At 52.0% G+C, this 20,219-nt stretch overlaps 1 protein-coding gene across 1 annotated transcript in view; it reads right to left on the bottom strand.

The window, feature by feature from the left end:
• Positions 1-20,219, bottom strand: part of SNRNP200 (small nuclear ribonucleoprotein U5 subunit 200) — a 72,264-nt gene that overhangs the window by 7,761 nt on the left and 44,284 nt on the right. Inside the window, exons 27-38 of the mRNA XM_088179827.1 lie at positions 18,129-18,283; positions 16,348-16,537; positions 14,460-14,633; positions 11,173-11,333; positions 8,813-9,040; positions 7,119-7,310; positions 5,213-5,391; positions 4,687-4,838; positions 3,679-3,787; positions 2,841-2,949; positions 2,275-2,464; positions 959-1,123 (exon numbers count right to left, since the gene is read on the bottom strand). Coding sequence (XP_088035953.1) covers positions 959-1,123; positions 2,275-2,464; positions 2,841-2,949; positions 3,679-3,787; positions 4,687-4,838; positions 5,213-5,391; positions 7,119-7,310; positions 8,813-9,040; positions 11,173-11,333; positions 14,460-14,633; positions 16,348-16,537; positions 18,129-18,283 — 2,004 coding nt within the window. The remainder of the gene's footprint in view (positions 1-958; positions 1,124-2,274; positions 2,465-2,840; positions 2,950-3,678; positions 3,788-4,686; positions 4,839-5,212; positions 5,392-7,118; positions 7,311-8,812; positions 9,041-11,172; positions 11,334-14,459; positions 14,634-16,347; positions 16,538-18,128; positions 18,284-20,219) is intronic.

Raw genomic sequence — 20,219 nt, 5'->3', positions numbered from 1 at the left:
GATTTTTTTGGGGGAGAAACACCCAACCCCAGGGATACTTCTGGGAAAACATCCCAAAATGGGGATTTTCTGGGGGAGAACATCCAAACCCAGGGATTATTTTTGGGGAAATCCCCAAACTGCAGGGAATTTTTTTGGGAACCCTCCAAAGCACAGGGATGTTTTTGGGTTCCCCCCAAGCCCAGGGATGTTTTGGGAGCCCCAGGACAGGGATTTCTGGGAACCCCCCAAGCCCAGGGCTGTTTTTTGGGGAATCCCCAAAGCCCAGGGATTTTATGGGGAGCCCCAGGACAGGGATTTTTGGGTCCCCCCATGCCCAGGGCTGTTTTTGGGTCCCCCCATGCCCAGGGCTGTTCTGGGTGCCCCCATGCCCAGGGCTGTTCTGGGTCCCCCCGTGCCCAGGGCTGTTTTTGGGGAGCCCCAGGACAGGGATTTTTGGGTCCCCCCATGCCCAGGGCTGGTTTTGGGTTCCCCCCATGCCCAGGGCTGTTTGGGGAGCCCCAGGACAGGGATTTTTGGGTCCCCCCATGCCCAGGGCTGGTTTTGGGTCCCCCCATGCCCAGGGCTGTTTGGGGAGCCCCAGGACAGGGATTTTTGGGTCCCCCCATGCCCAGGGCTGTTTTTGGGTCCCCCCATGCCCAGGGCTGTTTGGGGAGCCCCAGGACAGGGATTTTTGGGTCCCCCCATGCCCAGGGCTGTTTTTGGGTCCCCCCATGCCCAGGGCTGTTTTTGGGGAGCCCCAGGACAGGGATTTTTGGGTCCCCCCATGCCCAGGGCTGTTTTTGGGTCCCCCCATGCCCAGGGCTGTTTTGGGGGCCCAGGACAGGGATTTTTGGGTCCCCCGTGCCCAGGGCTGTTTTTGGGGAGCCCCAGGACAGGGATTTTTGGGTCCCCCGTGCCCAGGGCTGTTTTTGGGTCCCCCGTGCCCAGGGCTGTTTGGGGGCCCAGGCTGGCACACCTATGGTGGTGTAGTTGATGTAGTAGTAGGCTGCGATCATGCCCAGGTTGAGCGGTGCCACGTCCATCTCGTCCTCGATGCTGATGCACTTGGACTGCTCCAGGTCACTGAGAGTCTGCTCCACCAGCTCCGACAGGTGATCCGACAGGTGACGGTGAGACACACCTGGGGACACGGCCACAGACAGACTGACTGAGGGACACGGGGACAGACAGACTGACTGAGGGACACGGGGACAGACAGACGGACTGAGGGACACGGGGACAGACAGACGGACTGAGGGACACGGGGACACAGCGACAGACTGAGCGACACAGGGACACAGGGACTGAGGGACACAGGGACATGGCAACAGACTGACTGAGGGACATGGGGACACAGGGACACAGTGACACAACGACAGACTGACTGAGGGACACAGGGACTGAGGGACACGGGGACACAGGGACAGAGGGACTGAGGGACACAGGGACTGAGGGACTGAGGGACACAGGGACTGAGGGACACGGGGACACAGGGACTGAGGGACACAGCGACAAACCCACACAGCAAATGATGGACTGATGGACTGAGGGACAGACGGACAGAGGGACTGGGATGGGTAATGGGGGAATGGGGTAATAGGATAATAGGGAATGGGGGAATGGAGTAATGGGGTAATGGCATAATGGGATGGGATAAAATGGGATTATGGTGTAATGGGATATTGGGGTAATGGGATAACGGTGTAATGGGGTAATGGGATAATAGGAAAATGGGGTAAGGGTGTAATGGAGTAAGGGGGTAATGTGATGGGATAAGATGGGTAATGGGGTAATGGGATAAGGGGATAATGGAATAATAGAATAATGGAAGAACAAAATAATGGAATAATGGGATAGTGGGATAATGGGGGAATGGGATAATGGGTAAGGGGGTGATGGGGTAATGGGATGGGAAGGGATAATGGGGTAATGGGATAGTGGGGTAATGGCATAATGGATAATGGGGAAATGGAGTAATGGGATAATGAGGTAGTGGGACAATGGGGATGGGATGATGGGATAATGGGATAATAGGGTGATGGGATGGGGTGGATGGGAATGATTGGGATTGGGATGCAATGGGGTGGGACATGATGGGATAATGGGATAAATGGATGGGGGGTAGTCGGGTAGGGATGGTGGATGGGATAATGGGATGGGGATGGGATAATGGGATAATGGGATGGGACAGGACAGGACAGGCTTGCCAGCACCGTTACCAGCCCAGGACATTGCCAAGGGCTGTTCCCAGGCCACAGGAGCTCCCTGCTGCAGCACAGACCCCGTGCCCACCTTGCAGGTTGTAGTAGTTGGGGTTCTGGGTCATCCTGCGGTACAGGAAGGTCCAGGTCAGGTAGTCCACGGCGTCCTGCTTGTTCTCAATGGTCTTGGTGACGATCTCGGCGTTGAAGTGGTCGTGCATGCAGTGGTCCAGGTGGGACTCCACTGGCAGTGGCTCGTACAGGAACTTCTTGAAGAAATCCTGCAGCAGGACGGGCAGGAAAAGGGAAAGAATTCAAGGATTCATCCCAAAAATGTTGTGGGAATGCCCAGTGCAGCGCTCTGGGAGGGTCTAGATTGTCCCCATGGTGATCCCAACCCTTAGTGAGGGTTTGGATCCCATCCCATCTTAATCCCCATCCCATCCCACTGATCCCATCCCATTATCCCATTATCCCATCCCATCCCATCCTTCTCATCCCATCTCATCCCAGTCCCTTTTATCCCATCCCAGCCCACTGATCTCACTTATCCCACTGATCCCATTATCCCATTATCCCACCCCAGTGTGAGGTTCCTCCACCCCCTGAGCAGGCTGGTCCCACTGACATGCCGCCGTGTCCGGGATCCGTGCCCACCTTCTTGGAGCCCTGGCACATGATGACACAGCGCCCCTCGTCGTCCTGCAGGGGGCGGTTGGCGTGGCCGACCATCTGCAGCACGTCATAGATGGGGTAATCCACGTACCTGCCATGGGCACGGGTCAGCACTGGGGAGGGACCCCCACCCAACCCCAACCCCATCACCAACCCCATCACCAACCCCAACCCCATCACCAACCCCAACCCCAATCCCAACCCCAATCCCAACCATGACCCCAACCCCAACCCCATCACCAACCCCAACCCCATCACCAACCCCAACCCCAACTGTGACCCCCACCCCAACCCCATCACCAACCTCAACCCCAACCCCATCATCAACCCCAATCCCAATCCCGACCCCAACCCCATCACCAACCCCAACCATGACCCCAACCCCAATCCCAACCCCATCCATCCTAGCCCACCTGAGATCCCAATCCCATCACAATCCTGATCCCAACCCCAATCCCATCCATCCTAGCTCACCTGGGATCCCAATTCCATAAAAATCCCCATCCCATTCAATCCAACCCCACAGATCCCACCTCATCCCACTGTGTGCGTTGATCCCATCCCATCCCATCTCATCCCCAACCCCAATACCCCAATATCAATCTCAATCCTATCCATTCCAATCCCAACCCTAATATCAATCCCATCCCAACCTACCCCACCCCAATCCCACTCTGAATCCCATCCCAATCCCAATCCCAATCCAATCCCAATCCCAATCCAATCCCCATCCCAATCCCAATCCCAATCCCAATCCCATCCCAATCCAACCCCAATCCCATCCCCACCCCGCCCCGCGTGTCCCCGTGCTGTGGCTCACGCGTGGATCTTGCCGTTGTAGTACTGCGTGTCCATGATGATCACCAGGTGAGCTGAGATGTTCATGCCCCAGCAGAGGCTGCGCGAGGCCACCATCACCTGGACAGCTCCTGGGGACAGGGAGGGCACCTGGGCTCAGGGGGGAACAGAGATCCCGGGACTGGGGGGGTGGGGGAGATCCCAGAATGTTTGGGGGCTGGGAGATTCATGGAGTGGGGTGGGCTGGGAGAGGTTCCAGTGCCATCCCTGCCATGGCAGGGACACTTCCCTGTCCCAGGCTGCTCCAGCCTGGCCTTGGACATTCCCAGGGATCCAGGGGCAGCCACAGCTCCTCTGGGAATTCCATCCCAGCCCCTCCCCACAGCCTGGAATTCCTTCCCAAAATCCCACCCCGATCACCCCTTTCCCAGTTTGAAGCCATTCCCTGTGTCCTGTCCCTCCCTGCCTTGTCCCCAGTCCCTCCCCAGCTCTCCTGGAGCCCCTTCAGGCCCTGGGAGGGGCTCTCAGGTGTCCCCAGGGAGGTCACACAGAGCTTGGACATGGTGCCACCCCCAGTCCCAGCACTCTGGGCAATGCTGGGCTCCAGGAAAGGATTTTCCAGGCTGTTCCCATCCCATGCATCCCACCCCAATCCATCAATCCTAATCCCATCCTGATCCAAATCCCAATCACAGTCTCCATCCCAATCTCAATCCCAATTCCATCCCATCCCATCCCATCAATCCCAATCCCATCCCCATCCTGATCCCAATCCCAATCCCATCCCATCCCAATCCCAATCCCATCCCAATCCCAATCCCATCCCAATCCCAATCCCAATCTCATCCCCATCCTGATCCCAATCCCAATCCCATCCCAATCCCAATCTCATCCCCATCCTGATCCCAATCCCAATCCCAATCCCAATCCCAATCCCATCCCAATCCCATCCCAACCCCAATCCCAATCCCAATCCCAATCCCAATCCCAACCCCAATCCCATCCCATCCCATCCCATCCCGGCTCTCACCGGAGCTGAAGAGCTGTTCCACCACGCGCCGCTCCATGGCCGTGAGCCCCTCGTGCAGGTACCCGACCCCGTTCACCAGCGTCTCCTTCAGGGTGGGGTCGCTCAGCTTCTCCAGGTACGGCACCAGGTCCTTCTCAGCACAGTGCAGGAACCTGGCCAGGTATTGGGGAATTGTTCCGGTTGGGAAGGGCCTTTGGGATCTCCTGTCCCTTCCCATTATCCCATTATCCCATCCCGTCCCATCCCATCCCATTATCCCATTATCCCATCCCAATCCCAGTCTACCCAATCCCACCTCATAATTTCCCTCTTCTCCAGGCCAAGTCCCCTCAGGGCCCTCAGGAATTCCCCATCTCCACCTCCAACCCCATATCCCATCCCTGGACGCTCTCCAGCCCCACACTCCATCCCTGGACACTCTCCAGCCCCATATCCCATCCCTGGACACTCTGCAGCCCCCAGCCCCTGCCCTGGTGTCCCCAGGTGTGTCCCCAGGTGTGTCCCCAGGTGTGTCCCCAGGTGCCACCTGTGGCGCTGCACGTCGGAGGCGCAGGTGGTCAGGATGTTGATGGCCGTGAGCCGCGTCTGTTTCCGGGACGGGACGAACACCAGGACGGGTTTTTTTGGAGAGTGTTTCATGATGGCGTGGTACACGGGCTTGGCCATGGACAGCAGCCTCGTCTGCGTGTGGCTGATGTTGAAACCCTGCCAAAAATCCCAAATCCTGCTGAATCCCAAAGGATTCCCTGCCAAACTGCTGGGAAACGCTGGAAAATTCACTTAAATCTGGCTTCAAAATGGAGTCATCCTTGTATTGGTGATCAATGGCCAATCTCAATATCAATCCCATCCCATCCATCCCAATCCTAATCCCATCCCATCCCATCCAATCCCACTGAATCCCAAAGGATTCCCTGCCAAACTGCTGGGATACACTGGAAAATTCTCTTAAATCTGGCTTCAAAATGGATTGATCCTTGTATTGGTGATCAATGCCAATTCCAATCTGAATCCTATCCTATTCTATCCAATCCATCCCAATCCCAATCCCAATCCTAATCCTATCCCACCAATCCCAATTCCAATCTTGTCCAATCCAGCTGAATCCCAAAGGATTCTCTGCCAAACTGGTGGGAAATGCTGGAAAATTCACTGAATTCCAACGTGATCATGATTGATCCTTGTATTGGTGATCAATGGCCAACCCCAATCTCAATCCCATCCTATCCCATCCAAAAGCCAAACCCAACCCCAAACCAACGATCCCAAAGGATAATTAGCAGGGATTAATCAAACAAGAGTTACTGATGATGCCAAAGAATTTTTCCAAGGATTAATTAGGTAACAATTACTGAAGATCCCAAGGAATTATTACCAAGGACTAATTAAACAAGAGTTAGCAATGACCCCAAAGGATTTTTCCAAGAATTAATTAGGCAGGAAATATCAATGATCTCAATAATTCATCAGGCAAGAGTTGCCAATGACCCCAAAGGATTTTTCCAATAATTAATTAGGTAAGAACTGACAATGACCCCAATGGATTATGGCCAAGACTCAATCAGCCAAGAGTTCCCAATGATCCCAAGGGATCATGTCCAAGAGTTAATCAATTGAGAGTTCCCAAGGGATTTTACCAAGAATTAATAAAACAAGAGTTATCAATGATCCCAAATAACTTTTCCAAGAATTAATTAGACAAGAACTGACAATGATCCCAAGGGATTATGGCCAAGAGTTAATCAGCTAAGAGCTCCCAATGATCCCAAGGGATCATGGCCAAGAATTAATCAACCAAGAGTTCCCAATGATCCCAAGGGATTATGGCCAAGAATTAATCAAGAATTCCCAACAATCCCAAGGGATTATGGCCAAAAACTAATTAGACAAGAACTGACAATGATCCCAAGGGATTATGGCCAAGAATTAATCAACCAAGAGTTCCCAACAAACCCAAGGGATCATGGCCAAGAGTCAATCAGCCAAGAGCTCCCAATGATCCCGAGGGATTATGGCCAAGAATTAATCAACCAAGATTTCCCAATGATCCCGAGGGATTATGGCCAAGAGTTAATCAAGAATTCCCAAGAATCCCGAGGGATCATGGCCAAGAGTTCCCGATGATCTCGAGGGATCATGGCCAAGAGTTCCCAATGATCCCAAGGGATTATGGCCAAGAGTTCCCAATGATCCCAAGGGATCATGGCCAAGAGTTCCCAATGATCCCAAGGGATCATGGCCAAGAGTCAATCAGCCAAGAGCTCCCAACAATCCCAAGGGATCATGGCCAAGAGCTCCCAACAATCCCAAGGGATCACAGCCAAGAGCTCCCAACAATCCCAAGGGATCACAGCCAAGAGCTCCCAACAATCCCAAGGGATCATGGCCAAGAGTTCCCGATGATCCCGGGGGGTTTTCCCCCGAGTGCCCACCTGGATGTGCAGCTCCAGGGGCACGGGGCGCACGTTGGGGTGGAAGTTGAAGGTGGCCGTGGCGCTGCAGCCCAGCCAGTGCGCCACGTCCTTGGCGTTGGACAGCGACGAGCTGAGAGCCACGATGCGGATCGGCCGCTCGATCTGCGACGAGATGTAGCGCATGCGCGAGCAGATCACCTCCAGCACGGGCTGTGGGGAAATGGGATTGGAAAATGGGAATGGGATCCATGAACAGATCACCTCCAGCACGGGCTGTGGGGAAATGGCATTGGAAAATGGGATTGGGATCCATGAACAGATCACCTCCAGCACGGGCTGTGGGGAAATGGGATTGGGATCCATGAACAGATCACCTCCAGCACGGGCTGTGGGGAAAATGGGATTGGAAAATGGGAATGGGATCCATGAACAGATCACCTCCAGCACGGGCTGTGGGGAAAATGGGATTGGAAAATGGGAATGGGATCCATGAACAGATCACCTCCAGCACGGGCTGTGGGGAAAATGGGATTGGAAAATGGGATTGGGATCCATGAACAGATCACCTCCAGCACGGGCTGTGGGGAAATGGCATTGGAAAATGGGATTGGAAAATGGGATTGGGAATGGGATCCATGAACAGATCACCTCCAGCACGGGCTGTGGGGAAATGGCATTGGGAATGGGATCCATGAACAGATCACCTCCAGCACGGGCTGTGGGGAAATGGCATTGGAAAATGGGAATGGGATCCATGAACAGATCACCTCCAGCATGGGCTGTGGGGAAATGGGATTGGGATCTGTGAACAGATCACCTCCAGCACGGGCTGTGGGGAAATGGGATTGGAAAATGGGGACAGGTATGGGATTGGCAATAGGATTAGGAATTTGATCCAGCCAGGGGATCCCATGGAATCCCCTCCTGATGTAGCACATGCATGAGCAGATCACCTCCAGCACGGGCTGTGGGAAATGGGATTGGAAAATGGGATTGGGATCTGTGAACAGACCACCTCCAGCATGGGCTGTGGGGAAATGGGATTGGGATCCCATGGAAACCCTGCTGAGCTTCCTGAGAGACAGAAATGACACGAGGATCAGGAGTGGGATCCACGAGCAAATCACCTCCAGCACAGGCTGCAGGGAAATGGGATCTGGAATGGGATCTGGAATGGGATCCAGCCAGGAGATCCCAGAGAAACCCCTCCTGAGCTTCCCAAAGGATACGGATGGAAAGTGGGATCAGGAGTGTGACCAGGAGAGGGATCAGGAGTGGGATCATGACTGGGATCAGGAGCAGGATAAGGAGCAAGATCAGGAGCAGGAGCAGGATTAGGAGTGGGATCAGGACTGGGATCAAGAGCAGGATCAGGAACAGGATCAGAAACGGGATCAGGAGTGGGATCAGGAGCAGGATAAGAAATGGGACCAGGAGTGGGAGCAGGAACAGAGTAAAGAGTGGGATCGAGACTGGGACCAGGAGTGGGATCAGGATCAGAAATGGGATCAGGAGCAGGATCAGGACTGTCCTGGCTGAGATCCATCCAGAACACCCCATGGAAACCCCTCCTGACCTTCCCAAGGCATGGACACCTCCCATCCCATGGATTCCATGGATCCCATCCCGTGGATCCCATGGATCCCATCCCGTGGATCCCATGGATCCCATGGATCCCAGAGCCGTGCCCACCCCAGTCCCAGGACTCTGACCCCGTTCTCTCCCCCGATCAGGTGCACTTCATCCACGATGAACAGGTTGACGTTCTGGACGTTCTTGCGCTGTTTCCAGCGCCGGGACAGGATGTCCCACTTCTCTGGGGTGCTGATGATGATGTTCCCCTTTCCCAGCAGCTTCAGGTCCGTGCTGGTCTCCCCTGTGAGCAGCACCACCTTCTTGTTGAGGCGCTCCTGGAACTTCTCGTACCAATCCATGAAAACCTGCCAGGAAAATGGGGATTGGGGCCTGAAAAAATGGGGATTGGGGCCCAGGGAAATGGGGATTGGGGCCCAGAGAAATGGGGATTGGGGCTCCAGAAAATGGGGATTGGGGGCCAGGGAAATGGGGATTGGGGGCCAGGGAAATGGGGATTGAGGTCCAGAGAAATGGGGATTGAGGCCCAGGGAAATGGGGATTGAGGCCCAGGAAAATGGGGATTGGGGCCCAGGGAAATGGGGATTGGGGCCCAGAGAAATGGGGATTGGGGATCCAGAAAATGGGGATTGGGGTCCAGGAAAATGGGGATTGGGGCCCAGAAAATGGGGATTGGGGCCCAGGGAAATGGGGATTGGGGTCCAGGAAAATGGGGATTGGGGCCCAGAAAATGGGGATTGGGGGCCAGGAAAATGGGGATTGGGGCCCAGGAAAATGGGGATTTGGGATCCAGAAAATGGGGATTGGAGCCCAGAAAATGGGGATTGGGGGCCAGGAAAATGGGAATTGGGGCCCAGGGAAATGGGGATTGGGGATCCAGAAAATGGGGATTGGGGGCCAGGAAAATGGGGATTGGGGGCCAGGAAAATGGGGATTGAGGCCTCAGAAAATGGGGATTGGGGCCCAGAAAATTGGGATTGGGGGCCAGGAAAATGGGGATTGGGACTCCAGAAAATGGGGATTGGGACCCAGGGAAATGGGGATTGGGGCACAGGGAAATGGGGATTGGGGCACAGGGAAGTGGGGATTGGGCTCGGATCAGAGCTGTTCCAAATGGATTTATCTGGAATTCACACAGGAGCAGGGGTGTGATCCACAAAATGGGGCAGTTCCCACTAAATTCCCCTCAAACTGGGACAATTCCCTCTAAATTCAGTCAATTCCCACCAAATTCCATCAAAACTGGAGCAATTCCCACCAAATACCCTCAAAATTGGAGAAATTCCAACCAAATTTCCCTCATATTTCACTCAAATTGGGGCAATTCCCACCAAATTCCCTCAAAATTGGAGCAATTCCCACCAAAACTCTCCTCCTATTCCCCTCAAATGGGGGCAATTCCCACCAAATTTCCTGCAAACTGGGGCAATTCCCACCGAATTCCCCTCAAATTGGAGCAAGTCCCACCAAATTCTCCTCCTATTTCCCTCAAAATTGGAGCAATTCCCACCAAATTCCCCTCAAACTGGGGCAATTCCCTCCAAACTCAGGTAATTCCCACCAAATTTCCTGCATATTGAGGCAATTTCCACCCAATTGGGGCAATTCCCACCAAATTCTCCTCCTATTCCCCTCAAACTGGGGCAATTCCCACCAAATTCAGGCAATTCCCACCAAACTCCTCTCAAAATTGGAGCAATTCCCACCAAATTCTCCTCCTATTTCACTCAAATTCGGTCAATTCCAGCCAAATTCAGTCAATTCCCACTAAATTCCCTCAAAATTGGAGTACATTTCCACCAAATTCCCCCAAAATTGGAGCAATTCCCACCAAATTCCCCTCAAATTGGGGCAATTCCCTCCAAACTCAGGCAATTCCCACCAAATTTCCTCAAAATTGGATCAATTCCCACCAAATTCCCCTCAGATTGGGGCAATTCCCACTGAATTCTCCACCTATTCCCCTCAAATTGGGGCAATTCCAGCCAAATTCAGGCAATTCCCACCAAATTCCTTCCAAATTGGAGCAATTCCCACCAAATTCTCCTCGTATTTCACTCAAATTCAGTCAATTCCAGCCAAATTTGGGCAATTCCAGCCAAATTCAGGCAATTCCCACTAAATTCCCTCCAAATTGGAGCAATTCCCGCCAAATTCTCCTCCTATTTCACTCAAAATGGGGCAATTCCCTCCAAATTCTGGCAATTCCCACCGAATTTCCTGCAAATTGGGGCAACTCCCACCAAATTTCCTGCAAATTGGAGCAATTCCCCCCAAATTCCAGGGGAGCTCCCCCAGCCCCACTTCCAGTTTCCCTGAATCCCCAAATCCCCACGATTCCCTCCCGGCTCCGCCCGCCCCTCCCCGAGCAGCCGCCAGGACCAACAAACCCCCAGCTCATCCCAGGGCAACGTTGTGGGGGGGGGGGGGGGGCTGCAGGTGGGAATTGCCCTTCCCAGGGAATTCCTGGGGGGGTCACCTGCTCGGCCAGGGCCTCCATGGGGGTGATGTAGACGCAGCGACCCTCGGAGTTCTGGAGGAGCATCCTGAGGATGGCGAATTCCGCGCAGATCGTCTTCCCGCTGCCCGTGGGCGCGCCCACGAAAACGTTGTCGTCGCTGTTGTAAACCGTGTTGAACACTGGGGGGAAAGGGGAGGAAAAAAATAAATTGGGGAATGGGGTAGGGGAGAGTGGCCTGAGAGGGAGGAGATGCAGGAAAGGGAATTTAGGGAATTGCAGGCTGGGGTTTATGGAGGAAAGGAACCGTTACGAGCTGTGAATTCCCAATTTTAGTGAGAATTCCCTGTGGATTTCTGCAGGAATGGGATGGGAAACACGGCCCAGATCCAAGCCTGAGTGAGAGAAGCTCCAGGAAAGGGAATTTAAGGAATTTCAGACTGGGGTTTATGGAGGAAAGGAACCGTTACAAGCTGTGAATTCCCAATTTTAGTGAGAATTCCCTGTGGACTGCTGGCAAAAATCCAGGAATGGGATGGAAATCACGGCCCAGATCCAAGCCTGAGTGAGAGGAGCTGCAGGAAAGGGAGCTTAGGGAATTTCAGACTGAGATTTACAGAGGAAAAAACTCTTAAAGGAGCTGTGAATTCCCAATTTCAGTGAGAATTCCCTGTGGATTTCTGGCAAAAATCCAGGAATGGGATGGGAAACACAGCCCAGATCCAAGCCTGAGTGGGAGGAGCTCCAGGAAAGGGAATTTAGGGAATTGCAGACTGGAATTTATGGAGGAAAGGAACTGTTAAAAGCAGTGAATTCCCAATTTCAGTGAGAATTCCCGGTGGATTTCTGGCAAAAATCCAGGAATGGATTCCAAGATCCAAGCCTGAGCAAGAAGAATTCCAGGAAAGGGAATTTAGGGAATTGCAAACTGGGATTTACAGAGGAACAAACTGTTAAAGGAGCCGTAAATTCCCAAATTTTGTGAGAATTCCCTGTGGAATTCTGCAGGAATGGGATGGGAAACACAGCCCAGATCCAAGCCTGATTGAGAGGAGCTCCAGGAAAGGGAATTTAGGGAATTTCAGACTGGGATTGCCCCAGGAAAACAAAGTCCAGGTTGTCACAGGAGGTCCCAATTCCCCACTCCAGGGAAAATCTCCATGGAATTCTGGGGATGGGATGGGGAGACACGGCCTGGACCCTGCCTGGGAAGCAGGAGCTCCAGGAAAGGCTCTTGTGGGAATTTTAGTCTGGGTTTATTCCCCAGGGAGAGAAGGAACAAAGCATGGATCCCAAAACTCTGGGAATAGGGCAGAAACCACAGATCCCAAAACTCTGGAAATGAGGGATAAACCATGGATCCCAAAACTCTGGTAACAGGGGATAATCCATGGAAGGATCCCAAAATTCTGGGACAGAATAAACCACAGATCCCAAAATTCTGGCATAGGATAAACCACAGATCCCAAAATTTTGGGATGAGATAATGCACAGATCCCAAATCCCAGGAAATCCCGGTGGGATAAGAACATGAATATGTATTAGGTTTGCTGTGTAATCCTAGGCTTTCAGGGAATAAACAGAGCAGCAGTGTGAAGTTTTGGGGTGCATGCTTTCCCTGTGTCTCTGGCTGGGTTTTGGGGTCCCTTTGGGATCCCTGGGGACAGAGCACATTCCCCAGCCTTGCCCAGATGGAATTCTGGCTCGTGGGGAGCTCTCAGACCAGCGGGGTGGAGAGACTGGGATATGCAGAGAGGCACAAATCCATGGTCTATGAAGGCATCCTATCTACATATACAGTGGTTAGGGTTTTACAGGGGTTTTTATATCTTTTGAGGGTTTTACAGTTTGCACCAATTACCAAAGGAATTCTACTTTCTGACCAATCCCTGAGGGATTTTACATTCAAAAAGAAAATGAATCACTAATATTGGAGATAGATAAGAGGGTCTAAAAGGCGAGAAAGCTGAATTCCTTTTGTATTTGTCATTTCACAGCCATTTCTTATCTCTAAGCTCTGGTTTTCCAAGGGGTTTGTTCTGAGCATGCAGGGAGAGTTTCTTCTGTGTTTTCTGCTCCCTGCAGCTCAGCTGAATAAACCCAAACCCACTTTACAACTCTCATTGCTCAGGAGTTCCCAGAGCCTCTCCACCCATCAGCCTGTCTTAGGGTGACTGTATGCTGCCTGTATCCCCAAATGGTCTGTTCTGTTGGTGTTGAATATTCAATTCTGCAATTTTAAGACTGGTTCCAGGAGTGAAAGGGGGGGAAGACGAAGTGCAGAATTTGTTCTCAGAGACTGCACTGCTGCCCCCCGTCCCTGCACACAGACTGTGCTGTCTGCACTGCACAGCAAGAGAGAGCTCTCCTTTGCTCTTGGTTACTTTTCTGGCTAGCTGAGGCAGAGAAGCCCCCTGGATTGTTTTTTTTTCCCTCTTTCTGTTTTCCTGGGGCTGTTTGAACCTGCTCTGGACTGAAAACCCAGAAGAGCACCGGGAGCTCACACCTGTGGCCCCCCGGGCGTGGCCTGGGCATTCCCCAGCACAGGAGGGGCTGAGAAGAGCCTGAGTGAGCCGGGCAGCCACGGAAAGAACTCTTCTAAATCTGTCATCTCTTGGCAACAGCGAGAGGTTTTGCTGTTTGATATTGTTCATTGTTGTGCTGGAAGGTGTGTTGCCTGTTAAATAAACAGTTTTGGTTTTTTTTCCACTTGTCTCAAATTTTTTTTCTTTCTCCCCCTGAACCGACTGGGGAAAGGACTGCTTGGAATCTTTTATTTTTTTTTTTTTTTCCTAGAGGGACCTCATTCCCAGGTTTCCTCCCAAATTTGTCCTAAACTAAGACACAGCCAGACTGGACAAACCCTGCCAGGAGGTTTAGCTGGGCCTGGCAGCCAGCCAGGTGCCCACGATGCCCTGAGGAGCTGGAGCAGAGGCTGCACACAGAGTTAAGGGAATAAAATGGGTATTTACTGTGAGGCCCACGAAAAGCCTACCATAGCCACACCCCAGCAATGTCAGTGCCACAGTGGTGGCCCCTGCCTGGATGGCTCCAAAATGGAAGGAAAGGAGGGGGCTGGTCACAAAATCTCACACTTTTATAGGTTCTGGTTCATTTGCATGAACGCACTCTCCACCTTTCCATGTAGTTTGTGCTCAGGGCCTGAAGTTTGGAGAAAGTGTCCTTGAGTTCTTAACTAGAACAGGACTGGTTTGTGTTCCTCACCCCAGCACATCAGAAAAGCACACCCAAGGAGAACAGGAACAGTTGAAAGCACAGGCATCCCCCCCCGGGGGGCGCTGGCTCACCCTGTGTCTGGATGGGGTTGAAGAAGGGGAACTTGTCCTGGTAGAGGCTCTCGAAGGCGCTGTTGCGCAGCGCTGACACCGGCAGCGGCTGCAGGTCCAGCAGCTCCGTGGGGGGCGGGTACTTCTCGGGCAGGATGAGGTGACGGAACGACACCGGCAGCTGCGTCTCACACGCTGAGGGACAAGGAGACACGAGGAGTGAGGAGGAGTGAGGAGGAGAGACGAGGAGAGACGAGGAGAGACGAGGAGTGACGAGGAGTGACGAGGAGAGACGAGGAGAGACGAGGAGAGACGAGGAGTGACGAGGAGTGACGAGGAGTGACGAGGAGTGACGAGGAGAGACGAGGAGAGACGAGGAGTGACGAGGAGAGACGAGGAGAGACGAGGAGAGACGAGGAGAGACGAGGAGAGACGAGGAGTGACGAGGAGAGACGAGGAGTGACGAGGAGTGACGAGGAGAGACGAGGAGAGACGAGGAGAGACGAGGAGTGACGAGGAGAGACGAGGAGAGACGAGGAGTGAGGAGGAGAGACGAGGAGAGACGAGGAGTGACGAGGAGAGACGAGGAGTGACGAGGAGAGACGGGGTTTGGGATCCACGGGGAGGGAGACACACAGAGGGACGGGGGGACAGGGTTATGGGGGTGGAAGAGGGGAAAGGGGGTGGGAATGGATCCCGAAGGTTTGGGAGAGGGGATAAAAACAGATCCCAAAGGTTTGGGAGAGGAGATAAAAAAGGGATTTCAAAGGTTTGGGAAAGGGGATGGAAAGTGGATCCCAAAGGTTTGGGAGAGGCGATAAAAAACAGATCCCAAAGGTTTGGGAGAGAAAGGATAAAAAAGAGATTCCAAAGGTTTGGGAGAGGGGATAAAAACAGATCCCAAAGCTCTGAGAGAAGGGATAAAAAACAGATCCCAAGGCTCTGGGAGAGGGGATAAAAACCAAATTCCAAAGGTTTGGGAGAGGGGACAAACCCAGAATCCCAAAACTCTGCTGCCACTTTGATTCCTGGAGGTTTTTCCCTGGATTCCAGAAGATTTTCCCCCAAGAAAAGGGAGATAAACCATGGATCCCAAAGCTCTGGGAGAGGGAATAAAAAACAGATCCCAAAGTTCTGGGAGAAGGAATGAAAACAACAGATTCCAAAGCTTTGGGAGAAGGGATAAAAAACAGATCCCAAAGGTTTGGGAGAAAAGATAAAAACAGATCCCAAAGGACTGGGAAAAGGGATAAGAAACAGATTCCAAAGCTCTGAGAAAAGGGATAAAAAAGAGATTCCAAAGGTTTGGGAAAGGGGATGGAAAGTGGATCCCAAAGGTTTGGGAGAGGGGAGAAAAAACAGATTCCAAAGCTCTGGGAATAGGGGACAGACCAGGGATCCCAAAGCTCTGCCGCCACTTGGATTCTTGGAAGTTTTCCCCTGGAATGCAGAGGATTCTCCCCCAAAAAAAGGAGCATTCCCAGAGCCATAAAACCCAGAATAAATCCCATGAAAAAAGAGGAATAAACTCCAGGAAAAGGAGCACTCAGAGAGCCAGAAAACCCAGAATAAGTCCCATGAAAAATAGTAATAAATCCCATGAAAAAAATAGGAATAAACCCGAGGAAAAGGGGCATTCCCAGAGCCATCAAACCCAGAATAAACCCCACGAAAAATAGGAATAAAGCCCAGGAAAAGGGGCACTCAAAGAGCCATCAAACCCAGAATAAACTCCACAAAAAATAGGAATAAATCTCAGGAAAAGGGGCACTCACAGAGCCATCAAACCCAGAATAAACCCCACAAAAACCAGGAATAAAGCCCAGGAGAAGGGGCACTCCCAGAGCCAGAAAACCCAGAATAAACCCCACAAAAACCAGGAATAAAGCCCAGGAGAAGGGGCACTCACAGAGCCAGCGGTCTGACACCACCCTGATGAAATACTGGGGGGGCAGGGGCTCGAAGACGGGCACAAAAAATGTCACCAGGTGCTCGTCCTGGGCATATTTGGCCTTGAGCAGGAAATATTCGTGGTGCAGGATCACCTCACTGTCCACATCCTCCACCAGGATCCAGAAAGCCTCAGAGGAGCCATGAACCTGGGATTTAAAAAAAAAAAAAAAAAAAAAGGGAAAATTCTCAATTTCCTGTCCCAGCCCTGACAATTCCAAGTGTTTCGGCCCCAAAATGGCTTCTTTTCATCCCAGGTTTGTGTTTTCTCTCCTGATTTTTATGATTGAACCTCAGATTTTCTGGTTTTCCCCCCAGTCAGGAAATTTTCTCTCCATGATTTTCACATCCCAGCCCCAAAATTCCCATTTTTCCATCAAGATTTGCAAACCCCACCCCCAGAATTTTCCATTTTCCCTCACAATTCCCAAACCCCAATGCCAGAATTCCCCATTTTCCCTCATTAATTTCTCACTCCCATATTCCCCCATCTCCCCTCACAATTCACACTCCCAGCACTCTCCATTTCCCCTCACGATTCCCACACTCGTCTCAAAATTCCCCATTTTCCCTCCTATTTTCCCACTCCTCACCACCAGAACTCCCCATATTCTCTCACAGTTCCTACCCTCACCCCCATATTCCCCATTTCCCCTCATAATTCCCTCTCTCATCCCACAATTCATTTCCCCTCACAATTCCCTCTCCCCAGTCCCATATTCCCCATTTCCCCTCACAATTCCCTCTCCCCAGTCCCATATTCCCCATTTCCCTTCACAATTCCCCCTCAGCCGCCGTGTCCCGGTGCTGCCCTTGCACCTTTTCCCATTTCCCCTCACAATTCCCTCTCTCATCCCATATTCCCCATTCCCCCTCACAATTCCCACTCCTAACCTCTTATTCCTCATATTCCCCCTCACAATTCCCTCTCTCATCCCACAGTTCCCTCTCCCATCCCATATTGCCCCTCACAATTCCCTTTCCTCACCCCCATATTCCCCATTTCCCCTCACAATTCCCCATTCCCCCTCCCAATTCCCTCTCCCCATCCCATATTTCCTATTTCCCCTCCCAATTCCCTCTCCCCACCCCCATATTCCCCATTTCCCCTCACAGTTCCCTCCCCGGCTGCCATGCCCCGGCGCTCCCCTTGCACTTTCTACCATTTCCCCTCACAATTCTCCATTTCCCCTCACAATTCCCCATTCCCCCTCCCAATTCCCCCCCGGCCGCCATGTCCCGGTGCTGCCCTCCGACCTTCTCCCATTTCCCCTCACAATTCCCTATCTCATCCCACAATTCCCCACTTCCCCCTCCCAATCCCCCATTCCCCCTCACAATTCCCCATTTCCCCTCACAATTCCCTCTCCCCATCCCATATTCCCCATTTCCCCTCCCATTTCCCCCCCATCCGCCATGTCCCGGTGCTCCCCTCGCACCTTCTCCCATTCCCCCTCCCAATCCCCCATTTCCCCTCCCAATCCCCCATTTCCCCTCCCAATCCCCCATTCCCCCTCCCAATCCCCCATTCCCCCTCCCAATCCCCCATTTCCCCTCCCAATTCCCCATTTCCCCTCCCAATTCCCCATTCCCCCTCCCAATTCCCCATTCCCCCTCCCAATTCCCCATTCCCCCTCCCAATTCCCCATTTCCCCTCCCAATCCCCCATTTCCCCTCCCAATCCCCCATTCCCCTCCCATTTCCCCCCCTGGCCACCATGTCGGGGTGCTGCCCTGTCACCTTCTCGTCCCACTGGAAGTCGGGTGCGATGGTGAGCTCCACCTTGAGCGTGGAGCGCGTGATGGGCTGCAGGTGCACGGACAGCTCCAGCTTGGGGAACAGGTGCACGTACTTGTGGATGGTCTTGCCCATCTTGGGCATGCGGATGAGCTCCCCTGAGGGCGAGCAAAGGAACGGCACTGCTCAGGGAATGTTCCAAATGGAGAGGGCTGGGGGGGGATCCCCACAGACACAGATCCCTGCAGGAATTCTCACACTTCTGAGGGGAATTCACCCATTTCTGAGGGGAATTCCCACATTTCTGAGGAAATTCTCACATTTCTGAGGGGAATTCACCCATTTCTGAGGGAAATTCACCCATTTCTGAGGAAATTCTCCCATTTCTGAGGGGAATTCACCCATTTCTGAGGGGAATTCACCCATTTCTGAGGGAAATTCACCCATTTCTGAGGAAATTCTCCCATTTCTGAGGGGAATTCACCCATTTCTGAGGGGAATTCACCCATTTCTGAGGGGAATTCTCCCATTTCTGAGGAAATTCTCCCGTTTCTGAGGGAAATTCTCCCGTTTCTGAGGGAAATTCCCCCATTTCTGAGGGGAATTCACCCATTTCTGAGGAAAGTCTCCCGTTTCTGAGGGAAATTCTCCCATTTCTGAGGGAAATTCCTACATTTCTGAGTGAGATTCCCACACTTCTGAGGGGAATTCCCACATTTCTGATGGAAAATCCGGGAGAAATTCCCCAATTTCTGAGTGAAATTCCCCCACTTCTGAAAAAAAATCCAGGAGAAATTTCCTCATTTCTGAGGGAAAAACCTGCAGAAATTTCCCCATTTCTGAAATTCCCGTATTTCTGAGGGGATATCCTGGAGGAATTCCCCCATTTCTGAAGGGAAATCCGGGAGAAATTCCCCAATTTCTGAGTGAAATTCCTGGGGAAATTTCCCTATTTTTGAGGGGAAATCCTGGAGGAATTCCCAATTTCTGAGGGAAAATCTGGGAGAAATTCCCCGATTTCTGAGATAAATTCCTGCAGAAATTCCCCTTTTTCTCCAGAGAAAATCGTGGAGCAATTCTCCTCAATTCTGAGTGAAATTCCCCAATGTCTGAGTGAAAATCTGGCAAAAATTCCTCCATTTCTTAAGCAAAATCTGGGAGAAATGCCCCAGTTTCTGAGGGAAAATCCTGCAGAAATTTCCCCATTTCTGAGGGGATATCTTGGAGAAATTCCCCCGTTTCTGAGGGAAACTCTGGGAGAAATCCTCACATTTCTGAGGGAAATGCCAAATTTCTGATGAGAAATCTGGGAGAAATTCCCCATTTTTTTCCAGAGAAAATCCTGGAGAAATTCCTCAATTTCTGAGACAAAATCCAGCAGAAATTCCCCCATTTCTGAAGGAAAATGAGGGAGAAATTCCCCCATTTCTGAGGGAATATCCTGGAGAAATTTGGGGGATTTTAGCCTGGATTTGGAGGATTTTAGCCCCGATTTGGGGGATTTTCACCTGGATTCTGGGGATTTTAAGCTGAATTTGGGGGATTTTAGCCTGGATTTGGGGGATTTCAGCCTGGATTCAGAGGATTTAAACCCTGATTTGAGGGATTTTAACCCAGATTCAGGGAATTTTCCCATACCACAATCCCGAATCCCTCCCCATGCCAGATTTGGGGGATTCCAACCTGGATTTGGGGGATTTTAGCCCAGATTTGGGGGATTTTAACCCGGATTCAGGGGATTTTAACCTGGATTTGGGGGGTTTTCCTGTACCACAATCCCGAGTCACTCCCCATCCTGGATGTGGGGGATTTTAACTCAGATTCAGGGGATTTTAGCCCAGATTTGGGGGATTTTCCTGTGCCATGATCGTGAATCCCTCTCCATCCCAGTTTTGGGAGATTTAAGCCTGGATTTGGGGCCTTTTAATCCAGATTTGGGGGATTTTCCCATGCCACAATCCAGAATCCCTCCCCATCTCAGATTTGGGGGATTTTAGCCCAGATTTGGGGGATTTTAGCCCAGATTTGGGGGATTTTAGCCCACATTTGGGAGATTTTAGCCCAGATTTGGGGGATTTTAGCCCAGATTTGGGG

The sequence above is a fragment of the Sturnus vulgaris genome, chromosome 28 (genome assembly GCF_052056855.1).
Source record: "Sturnus vulgaris isolate bStuVul1 chromosome 28, bStuVul1.hap1, whole genome shotgun sequence".
NCBI lineage: Eukaryota > Metazoa > Chordata > Aves > Passeriformes > Sturnidae > Sturnus > Sturnus vulgaris.
Note: the sequence above shows the minus strand (reverse complement) of the source record. Positions and strands in the feature narration are given on the sequence as shown.